The 15151-nt window shown below is 36.9% G+C and overlaps 1 protein-coding gene across 6 annotated transcripts in view; it reads right to left on the reverse strand.

Annotated features, from left to right (window-relative positions):
• Positions 1-14566, reverse strand: part of LOC122982863 (protein diaphanous homolog 3-like) — a 190865-nt gene extending 176299 nt beyond the window's left edge. For 4 of the 6 annotated variants that reach the window (XM_044352467.1, XM_044352489.1, XM_044352459.1 and 1 more), the window contains exons 1-4: positions 13915-14566; positions 5516-5548; positions 4970-5152; positions 3805-3909 (exon numbers count right to left, since the gene is read on the reverse strand). In XM_044352467.1, the coding sequence (XP_044208402.1) occupies positions 3805-3909; positions 4970-5152; positions 5516-5548; positions 13915-14040 (447 nt within the window). In that variant the 5' untranslated portion in view covers positions 14041-14566. The remainder of the gene's footprint in view (positions 1-3804; positions 3910-4969; positions 5153-5515; positions 5549-13914) is intronic. The other 2 variants (XM_044352483.1, XM_044352474.1) reach the window with 1 other exon arrangement.
• Positions 14567-15151: the final 585 nt, after the last annotated feature.

Below are 15151 nucleotides of genomic sequence, written 5' to 3' on the forward strand. Positions count from 1 at the left end.
CCATAACAAAGAACATAGGCTTTGTCTCCGTACTGTGGCAAAAGCCAAGATTGCCTAAATATTATTCTGTGCCTGCAGTTGACAGACGTGGAACCATTCCTAATAGAGTTCACCATTGGATGCACAATCTCTGGTGCATCCAAAGCATGCCATGACATACTAAGGTCTAATAAATTAGCCTTGACTGGTGAGCTTAAATTAGTTGTAAATTCATGTAACTAATACATGAGATGTTCAAATCAAGACCACATTCATTATTTAAGTCATCCTAAGCAGAAAAAATGCTCCATTGTCAATACATTTTTCAGTGAAAAGGGTAACAACTATCACCAATATACGGATATTAACTAACATCAAAATTTTCATTATGAAAGCCCATCAATCAAAATGGAAAATTTCATCTAAAAGTGATGAGTTTGCAGCTATGTAATATGTTTTTCAAATTAAAAAAAAAAAAAAAATTATAATCTCAAAGATTTTCATTTAAATAAATGTCTGTTAAGTCCCTATCTATTGCCAATTAGGTAACACAATGGTGGCCTATGGCCCGCTGATGAAAGCCCTTGCATTTGCAGTATTATGATTTTTACAAACTGGGTGTCGGCAGCTACTCCCACCATGCATCAAATGCGCACACACAAGGAGCAGTGAACCAGGTGAAGTACTCAAGTTGACAACAACTACACTCGTTACATTATTGTAAGTGCAATAAAAGTTTTGCAAGTAAAAAGCCAATAAGAGTAATTTGTTTAATGTAATCCATGCAAAAGAGCAACATACATGCAATTACCACTTATCACCATATGGTGCCACCAAAGACAATGAAACAGAGAGCTTCGAGATTATTACTTTAACCTCAAAGTTATAAAAAGTGTTTGAGTGAAATGAAACATAAAATATAATTATTTTTCAACATCTCAACATTACTTGTATGAACTATATGTAGTAAAACAAATATTCCCCCCATGCCTAAATTGATGTGTAATTATTCTGTGTTCAACATGCTCCATCCCCATTATATAATGTAACATTTAGCCTACATGGCATTTGTTTCTCTTTTAATGATCAGCCTGTTCAACAATAAATCACTTTAATATGGGTTTTAGCCACAATTGGAATTTGGAAATTAGTAGACCATAATTTATGCTTGATCAATGTTGGGACAGTGAGCCCTTGTCTCATGGTTTCAAATGCTGGCTGATTTAAGGTCTCTGAGCTGTGTTAGCAATTCATGCTGAGAAAGTCAGAGGTGAATTGAGTTCCAGGGTATAGCTGGTTCACAAGAAATTTTGTACCAAAGATTAAGTTTGGAAAATATCCACTTGATTTGTCAAACTCCAAAGAGGGATCTCTTCACGACCAGTGTGGACAGGAGAACAATTACAGCAAACAATGACTCTTTCAATGTACATATGGACATGTGGGTATTGTATTTTTAAAAAATGACTTGAAAAATGTGTGCCATCTTTGCAAATAAGAACTTTTTGAAAATAAGAACACTGAATACTGATTTAGAGCACTGAACACTGTTAATTTGCCCCTCTGCCCAGTCTTAATGATACAGCATATTACTAAGACTGAAAAGAAGATCAAATTTCTGAAAATGTCTTTCTTGGTTTTAAAGGCAACACTAAGTAAAACACCATTCCCTCCACAGTAGGGGCACTGCAGACAAATCAACAGTGGGGTCTCCAAGAAGTACAATGGTTATTTCAAGACAACTACTGCTACACAACACACTGGCAAAGGTCACCAATTATTTTGTGTAACAAAATACATAACATTTTTTTCTCCACGGGGCTATCGCACTTGACTATATCAGCAAGAGACATACATCAATTTAGGACACAGTATTAAAGGTTAATTGGCAAAGCAATCTTGATTGAAAAGGGTGGTTGAGATGGGTGTGTCAGGAAATTGGTGTCCCTTCTGCCTTATGAATTTTTGGTGGGAAGGAAACCTTAAGTCATAGAAATTAAATTGACAACTGAAAGGGGGGGGGGGGGGCACACATGACAAAAAACTTTTATGAACTGGATAATTTGTAATAATAGCATACTTGTATTACAACAGCATGACACAGAATAACATATCTTGAGAGTATTAATGCTTAAGGACCTTGTACTGGTCTGAGAGGGCAAATTATTACATGAGAGCCTGGTCAACCTCATAAAACAATTTGATAATGCCACAGTCTTAAGAGTGATTTAAGAACTAAAAGCAGAATTAAATCCAAGTATCTCACATCTACTGTGATATTATATTAATAGTAATTCAGTAATTACAGACATGAGCGAAATACCATGAACGTGCTTATTTTTTTACAACTTCTCTCCCCAAACATTCAATTTATCACGTTTTATGTAAATGTAGCATTTGATAAAACTGGTGCTTTGAAGGTTTTTGATTTGTTGCCTATTGGCCGGTGGCCACATTATTTTACCATGCAGGTAAACAAATGCATGCATAAACAGGCTGGTCCCCATGGTAACTAGAGATCGACAGCCTAAGGCAACATTGGAGGGATAAATGTAACACTTCTTTGCAAGACACTGTGCCAACTTGTTAATGAAAAAACCTGTAAAAAAGAAAAAATGGAAAGGAGAATCTGAGCTTTGTACAATGCGATGTTAGGCAGCTTGAGCATAGGTTAATATCTGTGAAATTTTTTAACAACAACTGATTTAAGAAGGAGAATGAGGAGGAGGAGTAGTGCTCTCAGAGAGGTTATTCTCTAACTTCAGTTAATATGAAATATAAAAAAAAACCACCTCAGGTAGGCTGTGATTTTATTATTAGTAAGTATCACAGACTAAAGCCATATCAAACAGGCTCTGGGGTACATTTTTAATGGAGTATCACCTACAAATTGTGTTTTCTGGTTGTTGTTTTTTTTAAGATTTTTTTTTGGGGAGCACTTCACTGTACAGTTATTGGCAAAAAGGCAGGCAGGTAACGTGGGGAGAGAGAGAGGGGTATGATATGCAACAGAGATCCCTAGCTCTCTACTCGAACCAGGAACGTTGCAGATATGTGGCATGTGTAGTAACCATTCAGCTACCAGGGAGCTCCTAAATTGTGGTTTTTAATAAGATTTTAAGGGGTAAGAGAAATCAACGAAAAGTTCAACATCAGTTGCCAATATATTATTTGCCAATAAATTAACATATTGTTATTGTTGTCCGATTATATCAACAGATCAGTATGTGCTAAGGCAGTGTAGGAGGCATACAATTTGGTATACTGGGGTATCAGTGGGTGGGCTCTATCCTCATAACACAAGCAGGGTCTCACTAATTTGTCGGCTGGGATCTTTGGTAAAGCCTAGTGGGATTTTTACATGTTTTATAAATTGAAAAGTCTATGCAAGGCACCAATTTTGACATGATGACCTTTCATTTTGCATTTTAATGACTACTATGTTGAAAATTCCCATCCTAAATACAGCATCTCTGTATTTTTTACAAATGTATCTAAATGCAGGTGCAATTACACCTGCAAGAGATTGAGATGGCAAGACAATTTAGATTGCATAGGTTTGTAATCCAATTTAACCCATTTTTGATATCTAATAATCAAATGCAGTCCCTCCCCAGTCTCTCTCAGTTCAGGTCCAATGAGAGACATTATTTTCATTAAAAATATATGGAATGATATAACATGTGTGTACAAGCAAAAAGTCTTAAAAATGCATGACATTTAAACATGTTAAATTCCAGATATTAAATCATGTAACTAAAAAAAGTTAGGCAGCAAAAGTAAAATTAAGTTTTTAAAAAATAATAATACATTCCAAAAACTTACAGTTTTAGAAGCAGTAAAAACATACTGGATGACCATTTCTCTCTTTGTGTTGAGATCCTTCTCTCTCAAAGGAGTCTTTTTTTCCTCATTCAAGTTCATGTCCTCCTGAAAAGAAAAAAAAGAGAAAGAGGATAAATCACGTCTGCAATTTTAAACTGCAATATTCTTGTTTTTAGTTATTTATTTTCATAACATCTATGGCTACGGGACTTAATTGGCATTTCCAACAGCGTATCAGTACTGTAGTCATATTTGGCCCAAAGAGTAGACAGCTGATTTTTTTCCCCCATTTACTTATTTTTGCCTAGTTTTAGTTATTCATTTATCAAAATGGCCAAAATGCATGGGAGTGTTTTATTTCTGGAAATTATGTTTGAAAAATCTGGTGTAATATTATATTAGATGATTTGACATTAATGTATTAACAACAACATATGTTTTTTTTTTTTTTTTAAATGTGACTACAATTTCTTGTGTTACAAAGTAGGCCTTTTAGTATCATGTGATAATCTGTGTTTGTAGCACTGATGTTGTTAGGTGAGTGTCTACCTGTCTGCCTACATTTAGTATGTGTTCTGGTCTAGCCTTAAATATTGTAACTTCCATGAGTGATCTACTGGCTCATTTTTAATGTTTTGCCTCCATAGAGGACACACATTTCTAATAAGTGTGAAGGCGTTGAAGGCGTCTCCCAACATCTTTAATGCAGAAATGCGACAGACACAGTCATCCATTAAGCGGGTAAAAAATACAGTGTCAGAATATCCTGTTAGAAACTACTGTAGCAAGCCCAAACTGTCTTGAAAATGCCAACAGTCAAAGAAAATCTTTCTGTGGTTTTCTCCAAGTATTTCACTGAAAAACAAGATAAAGGAATACCTATTACCATAGCCATTACTCAACTGAAAGCTTTGTCATTTTTGTTGTGCATTTCATTTCACCAGGAAATAACTAAATTTAAAAAACTGTTGTTTATTTTGCCTGCATTGTGAATTGTGAAAACACATGAAAAATATATTTAAAATGTGGGGCATGCCAATCTTCTTCAATCCAAATCTTCACTTGAGTCAATGTGGTTGCCCTTTCATTGTAAGATTTTACATGTCAAGCTGCTTCATGTTATAAGAAAACTTTGTTTGTATCGCACAATGACAAAACATCATACCATCATCTTTTCAAACAGGGCCAAGATCTCTTTTTCCGAGGTGATCTTTGATGAAAGCTCCTCAAATTGATGCGAGGTTGATGATGAAGAAATGGACCAATCAGTAGTATTGTGTTTAGAATGTGATAAGGGAGGCCGTTCCTTTTTGCTACCCGGAATCCGAATACTGGCAAATCTGTCCAGCTGTTGAGACAACAGAGAAGACAATTAAAATACAGACAGCAACATATTACTGCCAGTTTAAGATACATAAAGGATATGTTAGTTTATGAACATATTTAAATGGTTAATAATCAGAATGGAGTAGACTATGAGTTAGAAAAACAATGCTATTAGTGTGAATTGTGTGAACAAAGCACATATATCTGCTTAACACATGTTGAGAAGTAGGACACATTGACATAGCACTTTCTAGATAATGTGGAGTCAACAACAAGTCAAGAACATTAGTTGGTGAGAAAAATTAGTCTGTGCTTTTTTTTGTGACTTTTAGTAAAGTGATGAGAAATAGGAGAAGAGAAAGAACATCAATTTTGCAAATCTTACCACATCATCTGTGATGTTTCTAAAGGGTAAGTGCTACAAGTGGGGAACAGAAAATACAAAATGAGGATACATAAAGCAACTGGATCAAATATTATAAAAAAAAGAGGTTTTTAACTAAGTCCTACAGCAGCTCCAGCAAATCATTGTGATACTATTTATGACCTTATTATAACCTAGTTGAAAGTGCCGTTTTGGTTGTTAATTTTTATATTCTTAATGAGAAAATCCACAGGTTACATTTAGGGTGTTCAATTCTTACATACAAAAACTGCCAGATGCTGAATTAGGAGAGAAAGATGCAGTGCAGTCTGAAAACATTAGGACTGTGAAATGTTTCTGTTATGTTGGTTCTCCTCCCTTACATTGTATTGGATAAAAAGGGAGAGATTTAAGCTTAAAGGGTGTTTTAGTTTGTTAACATCCATATTGGGTGAAGTGCTGTACGTGTACTACTTAAGTCCCTTTAGGGAAAGCAGGAAAATGGTCCTAAATATACAAACAAAGTAACCAAGGACTTTTTAAGAAACAAACAGTTGAATGTTCTTTACTGTGCAAATCAGTCACCTAAATCCAACTAGGCTAATAAACTAATACTTTTTTTTGCTTGCTGAAGATCAAACTAAGGCAAAAAGCTCCCAAAACACACAAGAAGTAAATGTGGCTGCAGAATGAGCCTGGCAGAAGATCACTGGTGAGAATATCGAGTCTCTCCTGATATTCAAAGAGCCGCAGACCTGAGGCAGGAGACTTTCAGTTTATTTGCACTTGTACAATTACCTTCTGTATACTATAATTGGAGGACTTTGTAAAAAAGGTTTAACAGTTCCTCCAGGATTCATCTGACATGGATGTCAGCACCATCAAATTAATGCTAGGAACCAGCAGTTTAACCTCATAGTAATGCTGGAATAGAGAAACAACACAACAAAAATGGAAAGAGCCAATTAATAATAATTATAATAATAATAGTTTTACCACCTTTAGCCCAGATAAAGATTCAAGATTTAGTTTGTTGTCATTTTCTTGTGTATTTGCATACACAAAAAAACAAAATGCTGTTTCTCCCAGTCCAAAGCAGTGCAACAACAGAGAGGATAAAGATATACTGTATATCTAAAAACTGCCACACCTCGTGGTAGTAATTCAGCCATAGACCTGAGCCAGTGTTAAAGCTAACCATAGAGACATCAGTGCTTTATATAACAATGGGTGGAGAGATATCTGGGGATTGAAGTGGACAGGTCAATAACATAATTTCACAAAGTGATCCTCAAACCATTACTGACCACTTTGACAGATAGAATTCTTATCTGTCCCCTTTAGACAGCCATGGATAGTTAAACCTGATCTGCTATGAATGCTTTGATCTACATTTATTAATGGACCCAGTGTATGCCAGTTGAATGAACCCAAAACTGCTGCACATTCACCAGGAGCCTGTACAATTATAACCGAGTGTGATAGGTGGGTGCCAAAATTTCCCTACAAAAAGAAAATCCTTTTGGGGAACTCAGTGGTGCAATTCGGCAGATTATCAAATCCAAAACATCTAGGCTATACTTAAGTGTCATGGTAGTGCACATCGACAACCCTGGTTATTTAAACAAAAATTGCTGCATAAAAAGTATTTTTTTAAACAAGCCTTTGCAAATTATAAAGGATCCACATGTGCAGTGGAAGAACAGACTGGCATTTGGCCTGTTGTTATCTGTGCGTACCAGCTACCTCAGTGCCTGTCAAACAAGTTTTGTCTGCAGCTTTTTCTTCTCTGGCAGTTTGTTTGTTTCTCTATAAACTTCTTGGGATGTTGCCATCTATACTTGGAACAGGTGTAACTGAGTCAAAAATGCCAAATGAACAATCCTAATAAGTCAATACATAAACAGAAAACATAAGATTTCAAAGCGTTATCATAATGAAATGCTGAATGAAAAACTGACAATGAGGTTAATTCTCACTCAAGCATAACAGCAAATAGTACAGGACCTGAGAGAAATAAATCAATACACACTAGTGTCTAATTAACATAAAATCACCTGGAATAAAATGTCAACATGTCACTAAGCCATTCTCCTCCATCATATCTTTTCCATCAAAATGTGCTAGAGAAATAGACTGATAGTTGACATGAGAAAGTCAGTGTTTCCCCTATATTCATTCCACCACTGCAGAATTATGAGCATCGCTGCTAAAATTTCACATAATCATTAATATCAGTAAACTACTAGTGATTTTCACTCGCACACTCTGCAAGCACAATAACACCCTACGTTATTGTGGACTTGTTTTGAGTCATTGACAAGTGCATCAAATCCCAGAATTTTCCCTCTCCTCATTCTTCAAAGGACATCTACGTGAAAGGTACTGTCACAAGAGTAGCGTAGCTCCTTTAAGGAGTAAGGCAGTGCGTAATGTGTGTGCATAGCGAGTGTGTGGTGAGCGTGTGCAGAGAGTGAATGGCAAAAAAGTGATAGTGAATGCGAGCGGAGGAAAAGGTTAGCAGTAAGTTGTCAATCTGGCAGTAAATATACAGTACAGAATACAGTGTGTCAGTTAATAAATGCTGAAGCTTCTCAAGACCAAGAAAAGTCTCGTCTCTTGTTTCCCCGACTGCTGCAAAAAGTGAATGGGGTTAGCTGCAAAGTTAGCAACAATGATAACCTGACCAGGCTCACTTCAGGTGGACTGACCTTTAAGGTGGACCAGCTATTCTCATTTTAGTGTCAATCTCAGCCACTCCTAAACAGAGAAATGTGTGGAAATGTGTACAGTCAAGCAGGGCCTAAACCACCCTTTTGTGTCAGTGCAGTGTAGTGCACAACAGCACAATCCACTGCAATTATGTAATTGCACACACAGCACGTGCCTTTTATTTAGTATGTAGGGCATATTATTTAGGATAAAAGAAATTTCAATTTGTAGCAGAGTCACATTGTTGCATCTTAACAACATCAAGCAATTAGAATTGTATAAAGGAATCCATGGGTGCACTTGCTGTGCGATTGTCCATAGCACTACATTTTCACAGTGGAGGGTAACAGAAGCTCTGCTACAGGATAGTTTGTACACAGCTATAGAAGAGATGCCGAACTGACAGGTGTAAAAGAAATGCTGAGACCTTATACTATCTTGCTGGATATTCTTATTGTAAGCAGTTTGCATGAATGAAACAGTTGAAAAGGTTTTACAGTATGCAAATAAAATACCTAGCAGCTGTGTGAGAATGAATTACAGTGAATAATGTTCAAATACCAATAAAAGCATGACAGCTGAAACAATTAGTCGATATATTATCTGCAATTATTTTAACAATTGATTAATCTTTCAGCTGTTACTTTCTAAGTAAGAATTCTCTGGTTCCAGCTTCTTAGATGTCAGGATTTGTTGCTTTTCTCTGATTTGTATAATTCTTAATTGAGTATCTTTAGGTTTGGGGCAGTTGTTCAGACAGAAATAATCTGAAGACATCACATTGGGCTTTTGGAAATTGTGATGGATGTGTTTTGACTGCAGATGACCAATACATTTATTGAGAAAATATTTAGAAGATTAATCAATAATGAAAATATTTCTTTAGCTACAGCCCTGAACTGAAGCTTAGTGATATATAATAACAATTCAAGACCTGCTCTTAATACCCATCTGCAGTCCCAATTAAACTGCAAGCAAGGGTTAGACTTCATCTGCATTCCACTTGCACAATTCCAAGGCTTCCAAACCGAGCAAGCAAAAGGACCCAAATGACTAGTGGAAATAGGAGAAGGCCACCAGTACGAGCCAGGAACAGCACAGGATGATGAAACTGTCCAGAAGGAGTTGACCAAGAGCATCAGATCAGAAACACAATTGCCTGGTTAATGAAAAACCTTTTCTCACTATTGTTTTGATGGACAAAATAGGACAGCCTGACCACAGTTATTATGTTATGTCAGTGAATTCATCTTACCTTCTGCTATCATCCTCTGCATTTAATTAAACTCTAATAACATCTCTTTTAATTCACTGAGACAAGTAACCCAACACTCATAAAGAGAATGTTGATTTAAGAGTCTTTCACACATAGTTCCCAGTAAATTACTGGGATAACCTATCAGGCACTGCTAGTGATCTTCACTATTCACACCTGCAGCTATATTCAGGAACATTTCTGTCTTGCACCTTTTCATATATGCCATGACAATGCTGGAACAGATGGGGCAAGGGACAGCCCAGCAACACTTATAGATGCCAATCGCCATAAAACTCAACAGAAGAAGATGGAGCAAGGCCAGATGTACGTGTAGGCGGCTGAAGACGTCTCTTACTAATTGAAGTTTCCAGCCATTCTTGAAAAAAGGAGCTTGTTTGCAAACAAAAGAACTTGTATTGCTTATTAGTTATCAAATCCCTAGCGAAAGCACTAGCAAGGCAACCGTAAACAACAAATACATCATCAGCAGAGTCCTGTGACTGGTTTGCTTGCTCCATGTGAAAGCGTCTTTCATCAGACAGACATAACCCTTTACGTGCTTGTCCCTACAATGTTGCTGCTTTCATTCACAACGCAGCCATAACGGCATTTTCCCTGAAATGTTATTAGGTCTTGAGGTGGGAAATTGGCAGTACAGATTTCCCTGAATATCGATCCCTGCTCCCATTTACACATGACCCCATGCAGGAAATATTCCTGAACACTTCAGGGATAGACTGCATGTGTGAAAGGGGCTTTAGAAAACACAGCGTATGCAATCTACAACAGAAAAAAAGAGGTAAACACAGAAAGGGAATGCTTCATGGAGATCAGAGAAAAGCAAAAAATTAAAGAACCTAAGACCCACCCAAACCAATATTGCATCCACAAAGCTTTATCTCTCAGTCTTTGGACCCTTCATTAACCACCCTGCTCAATGTTTCCCAAATAATTGTCCAACGAGTACCCCAGCCTGACCAAAAAGGTATTTTTTTTAATGCCAAAAATAACACCAAATATCCATTCATTCTGAAATCAATAGCGTTTGGGAGCCTCTGTTCAGCGCTGTTCCGAAATGTGAGTTAACCTCTATGTTGTTGCCTGGCAAAATCTTGGTAGTGTAGCTCCTTTTAAGGAATAGGGCAGTGCGTAATGTGTGTGCGGAGTGAGTGAGTGGTTGAGTGATTGAGCGTGTGGTAGAAAAGTGACAGTGAATGCGAGCGGAGTTGAGGCAAAGGTTAGCAGTAAGTTGTCAACATGGCAGTAAATGTACAGTATAGACTACAGTGTGTCATTTAATAATTGCTGCAGCTTCTCAAGACCAAGAAAAGTACCCCCCCCCCCCTCCCCCACAGTTGCTTTTTTGAGCACAAAATTCAGTAATATTGCCCATTAATACTAAAAAATTCTCCAAAAATTAGTGATAAAGGAAAATGTTATTTAACATCCATTACATTGATGAGACCATGAAACCTTTTCAGAGCTCACAATGACAAACAATTGATTTTGGACATGACAATGGTCATTCTCATCCGTTTTTACCCTGTACTTAAGAGGGCCAAACCGATATCTCTAACAAACATTAACAGATTGCATTAACATGTCCCCTGTTCCATTTTTTCTCTCCAGTTTTATTGCTCTAGTTGAAAAATTGGCCTCCACACAGAGAGTGGCCTTTAATGGGAAATTTACTTCCTACCAATTACAGTAAATATTGTGGTACTGCAGTGCCACCTATTGAATGACAATTAACTAAATAAATCAATGCTCACTGTGAAAAATATTTACAATGGTTTTTCAGTTATTTGTTAAAATAATATAATAGCTATAATTGTTGTTAGACAAAACTGATGAGGGAGTGGGATTCAATTCAAAGACTAAGCTGTACAATAAGAAGTACAGTACATGTATGTGTCTCTTAATGGAATGGAAATAATGAGATGCACTTTGGCTGTGTATTTCTGACAGTTAAAGAGGACAAAAACCTAAGGACCACATTTTTTTTTGGAATTCAAGGCTCTCTGAGAGGCAATGAGGGCTCAGTGTACTTAGCTGCTGTTTGGTTAGTATACTGAAAGGAAAACCAGAAAAATAACACACACCTTTGTCAGCCACAGTGAAAAGGTGTAATTCAGCTCATATAATGATGTTTTTCATTCTTATTAACAATAGTGAAAAGGTGCTACCGAGAGTAAGTCAACAGCATGAAAAAGCAAACTTAGTATGTTGTTAACACAAACACAACATTATCAATGACTTCACAGTAGCCACACAAAATCTTGAGTAGACTATATTCATGCCAACTGAGCAAACTCTTCCCACTGATGAAAATCATGAGATGCATTTGAAAGTTCCAAAAAACCTAATTAATGGACCTTGAAATATCATCATTTGGTCAAATAATATTTCCAAGATTAAGAATGAATTTTCATGCTCAAGGTTAGAAGTTCTGAGTATGCATTTTTATCCACTTTTTTTTTTTTGTTAATGGACTCGTTTTACACAAGGGAGCTTGTTAGGTTAAAGACTGTTTGTGCTAACTGACATTTTCAAAGCATGAGCTCAAGGACTATCAGTGTGTGATCAGCCCTAAAGAGGTTACGTGCCTGGCATTTCCCACTGGTCAGTCAGAACATAACAAGCCTTACAGATGAAATCTACTGCAAGTCCAGTTGCCTTTAACTTACCACTTCTAGATATCCTATAACCTAGATGACTGAGAATCTTCACAGATAGGCCTATATTGCTGTGTTATAGTTTCACAGTGGATGTATTTGTATTTTGCATACTCAGTAAAATGTGTTGTTTCTAAAACACTGTTAACATTTAAAATAAAGGAGTTTTGAGGATTTACGCTGAATCTTCCAAGAGATATTCAATTAGCAGATGTTATAAGTTTCATGGCAGGTTACCACAAATGGGAAATTCAATGATTTGAGTCTGTCAAATGGTTTTCATTAGGCTAGAGCTGCAACAATTAGTCGTTTAGTTGTTTGACAGAAAATTTACCTGCAACTATTTTGATCATCAATTAATCATTTCAGTCATTTTCTAAGCAAAGATGACAAACATTAGATGGTTCATGATGGCTTGCCATATATGACAGTAAATTGAAAATAACATATAACATATTAGGTCAGATAAAACAAGCAAATTGAAGACATTCCTGTAGCCTGAGAAATTGTGAATGCCATTTCACCATTTTTTTAAACATTTCATAGACTAAAATAGGGCTGCAACAAATGATTCTTTTCACTATCATTATAAAATTATCCTTAGTTGCAGCCCTATTTTTAATATACATACAGTACCAGTAAAAAGTTTGGACACACCTTCCCATTCACTTGAAAGAGACAGTGTGTCCAAGCCTTTGACTGGTACTGTATATTCTATAGTGCATACAGTACAGCGTACATATATCTGTATTATCCCCTGTCAGGCAGACACAGGGATGCAGGTTAAGCTCACACTGGAAGTCGATCTGAATGGTTTACCACACATCATCTGACCTGACTTTGACACTGCTTTCAATTAGCCCTGAGAAGAAAATGTAGTAGACATGTAGTGAACAGCTTATCAGTGAGATAGGTGGCCGTAACAGTTGGATTTAAAAACCATTGCCGTTTGCTGCACAGACCTTTAATACAGTTACAGACTTGAATCTCTGAATGGTGGCAACAGGGATTTAAGCTGTGGTAAGAATGGGGTCAAATGCCGGCACAGCATGCATAAACTCGATCTGTGTCATATCCAAGAATCAGTTAAAGAGAGATGTGGGTGTTGTTAACAGTGGTCTGACTGCATTGAAAATGAGAACCCTAATAATGGTGATGATCTGTCCTATTAGCAACGTCTCCCTATACCTCACAGAAGAATACAGCAGATAAATACCAGACAGACAGAATGGTGATTGGTTTGTAGTAGTAGGAAGCACAATGGATTAGTGTAAGGGCTAAACCCTGTGCTAATTTTAACCTTTTGATTTGCTACAGGCAAAGAAGAATAAACAAACAGTCAAGGTCACTGTTTCGCTTAAAGAATGTGTTGTCTATGAGCTTTTTTTTAACTGTTAGAGAGATTCTTTCATGGCGTTTTCTAAACAAAATACATTACACATTACAAAGATATCATTCATCTCCACCACTGTTTAACTGTACTAGCTGCAGCTCACTTTTTCCTTGTGGGTTTGCACTTCTCTCTGTGTGTTTGTGTCTGTGCGTGTGCGTGTGTGTGTGTGTGTGTGTCAGTGAGAAAAGAGAGAAACAGAAACAGGGACTGAGAAGCACATAACTTTGGAAAGATTATGTGCTCCTCATAAGCACATCATTTTTCCATACATAATTTTGGAAGAATGATGTGCTTGTCGTTGTACCGTAAGTCCATAAAACTCTTTTATCCTCCATACAGCTAAAATGAAACCAACGTTACAGTTGTAATCTGCCATACTTACAAACTTTGGTTTGCGGTCTCCTTCATCGTAGCTTGACGAGCCGTGGTGGGAAGAAAAACCTTTCTTCTTTTGAGATTTACTGTCTCGTCCGGTAGTGGATTCAAACCGTTGACTGTAACTATCCATGGTGTTAACCTACTAACTTCTACACGAACTGACAGCTTCTTAAGACGTTCACCTAGTAATGTATGTAACGTTAAGCACACCTAAAACTGTGAAGGACACACGCAGAATTGTCTATAACATCACCACAAATAGCTTGACTTGACAAGACTACTAACATTGATTAACGCATAGCTGTGAATCCCACCAGTTTGTCAAAATCAGAAGTCCATACCAAACGTTATATTTTCCAGGCTTCACGCCCAACTGTCCGTTTAGCTAACTAACGTTAGCAGGTTTGCTACAGTATCATTCACTGGTGGCTTTACTCAGCGCTAATCCAATTTACGGACTGTCACGCAAAGCTTGAGTTTCCGTTAACCGCAGGAATGCGGCATGCTTACGTAGCGGTTTTCTCCAGTCACAAATTTTATCCGACCACTAAATAAATGCTATATAATTATTACAAACTGTAGTTAAAGCGTTACCTAGAAACTTTATGGGGCAGATATTTTTTGACAGACCCGCGCAATGATGATGTCCGGTACGCGTGTTCAACCCGACCAATAGCATCCACTGAGCCACAAAGATTAACTGTCATTGGTACATTCCTTTCTGTTTGAGTCAAAAAAGCATTTGATTGGCTGCAGTGAGCTGTCAATCAGCCAATTTCATATTGTGATGGTTTGTTTTACTAAACCTGGGTCTCCCGGAGTTACGATTGTTTATGTGGCCTAGGTGATGCAGTCAGTAGTGGTTAAATTTGTCAGTCGTCAATCATGTTATGACGGATTGAATTTGTGAAAAACAAATTGTAGCTTTTACAGCGTTACAATTTAATTATGCTGATTAACAAATGACCAAAAACGATATATGAGCTGTATTTTACGCACAGTCAACTTTAAAATAAAATGACAACTGTCTTTGAAATTGCATAACAGATTATATATGGTCATAGTCTACATGATGGGGAACATATGTGTGGGACAATTGTTTTATAACAAAACTGGCACTTTACCACATATACACACTTGTCAGATATGCAGATATTTTTTAGTATATTTTAAAAAATGATTTTCCCTTTTCTCCATCCTACCCACAGACTGTATCCTACCTTGTACTGTTTCCAGGGCCC

The sequence above is a fragment of the Thunnus albacares genome, chromosome 1 (genome assembly GCF_914725855.1).
Source record: "Thunnus albacares chromosome 1, fThuAlb1.1, whole genome shotgun sequence".
NCBI lineage: Eukaryota > Metazoa > Chordata > Actinopteri > Scombriformes > Scombridae > Thunnus > Thunnus albacares.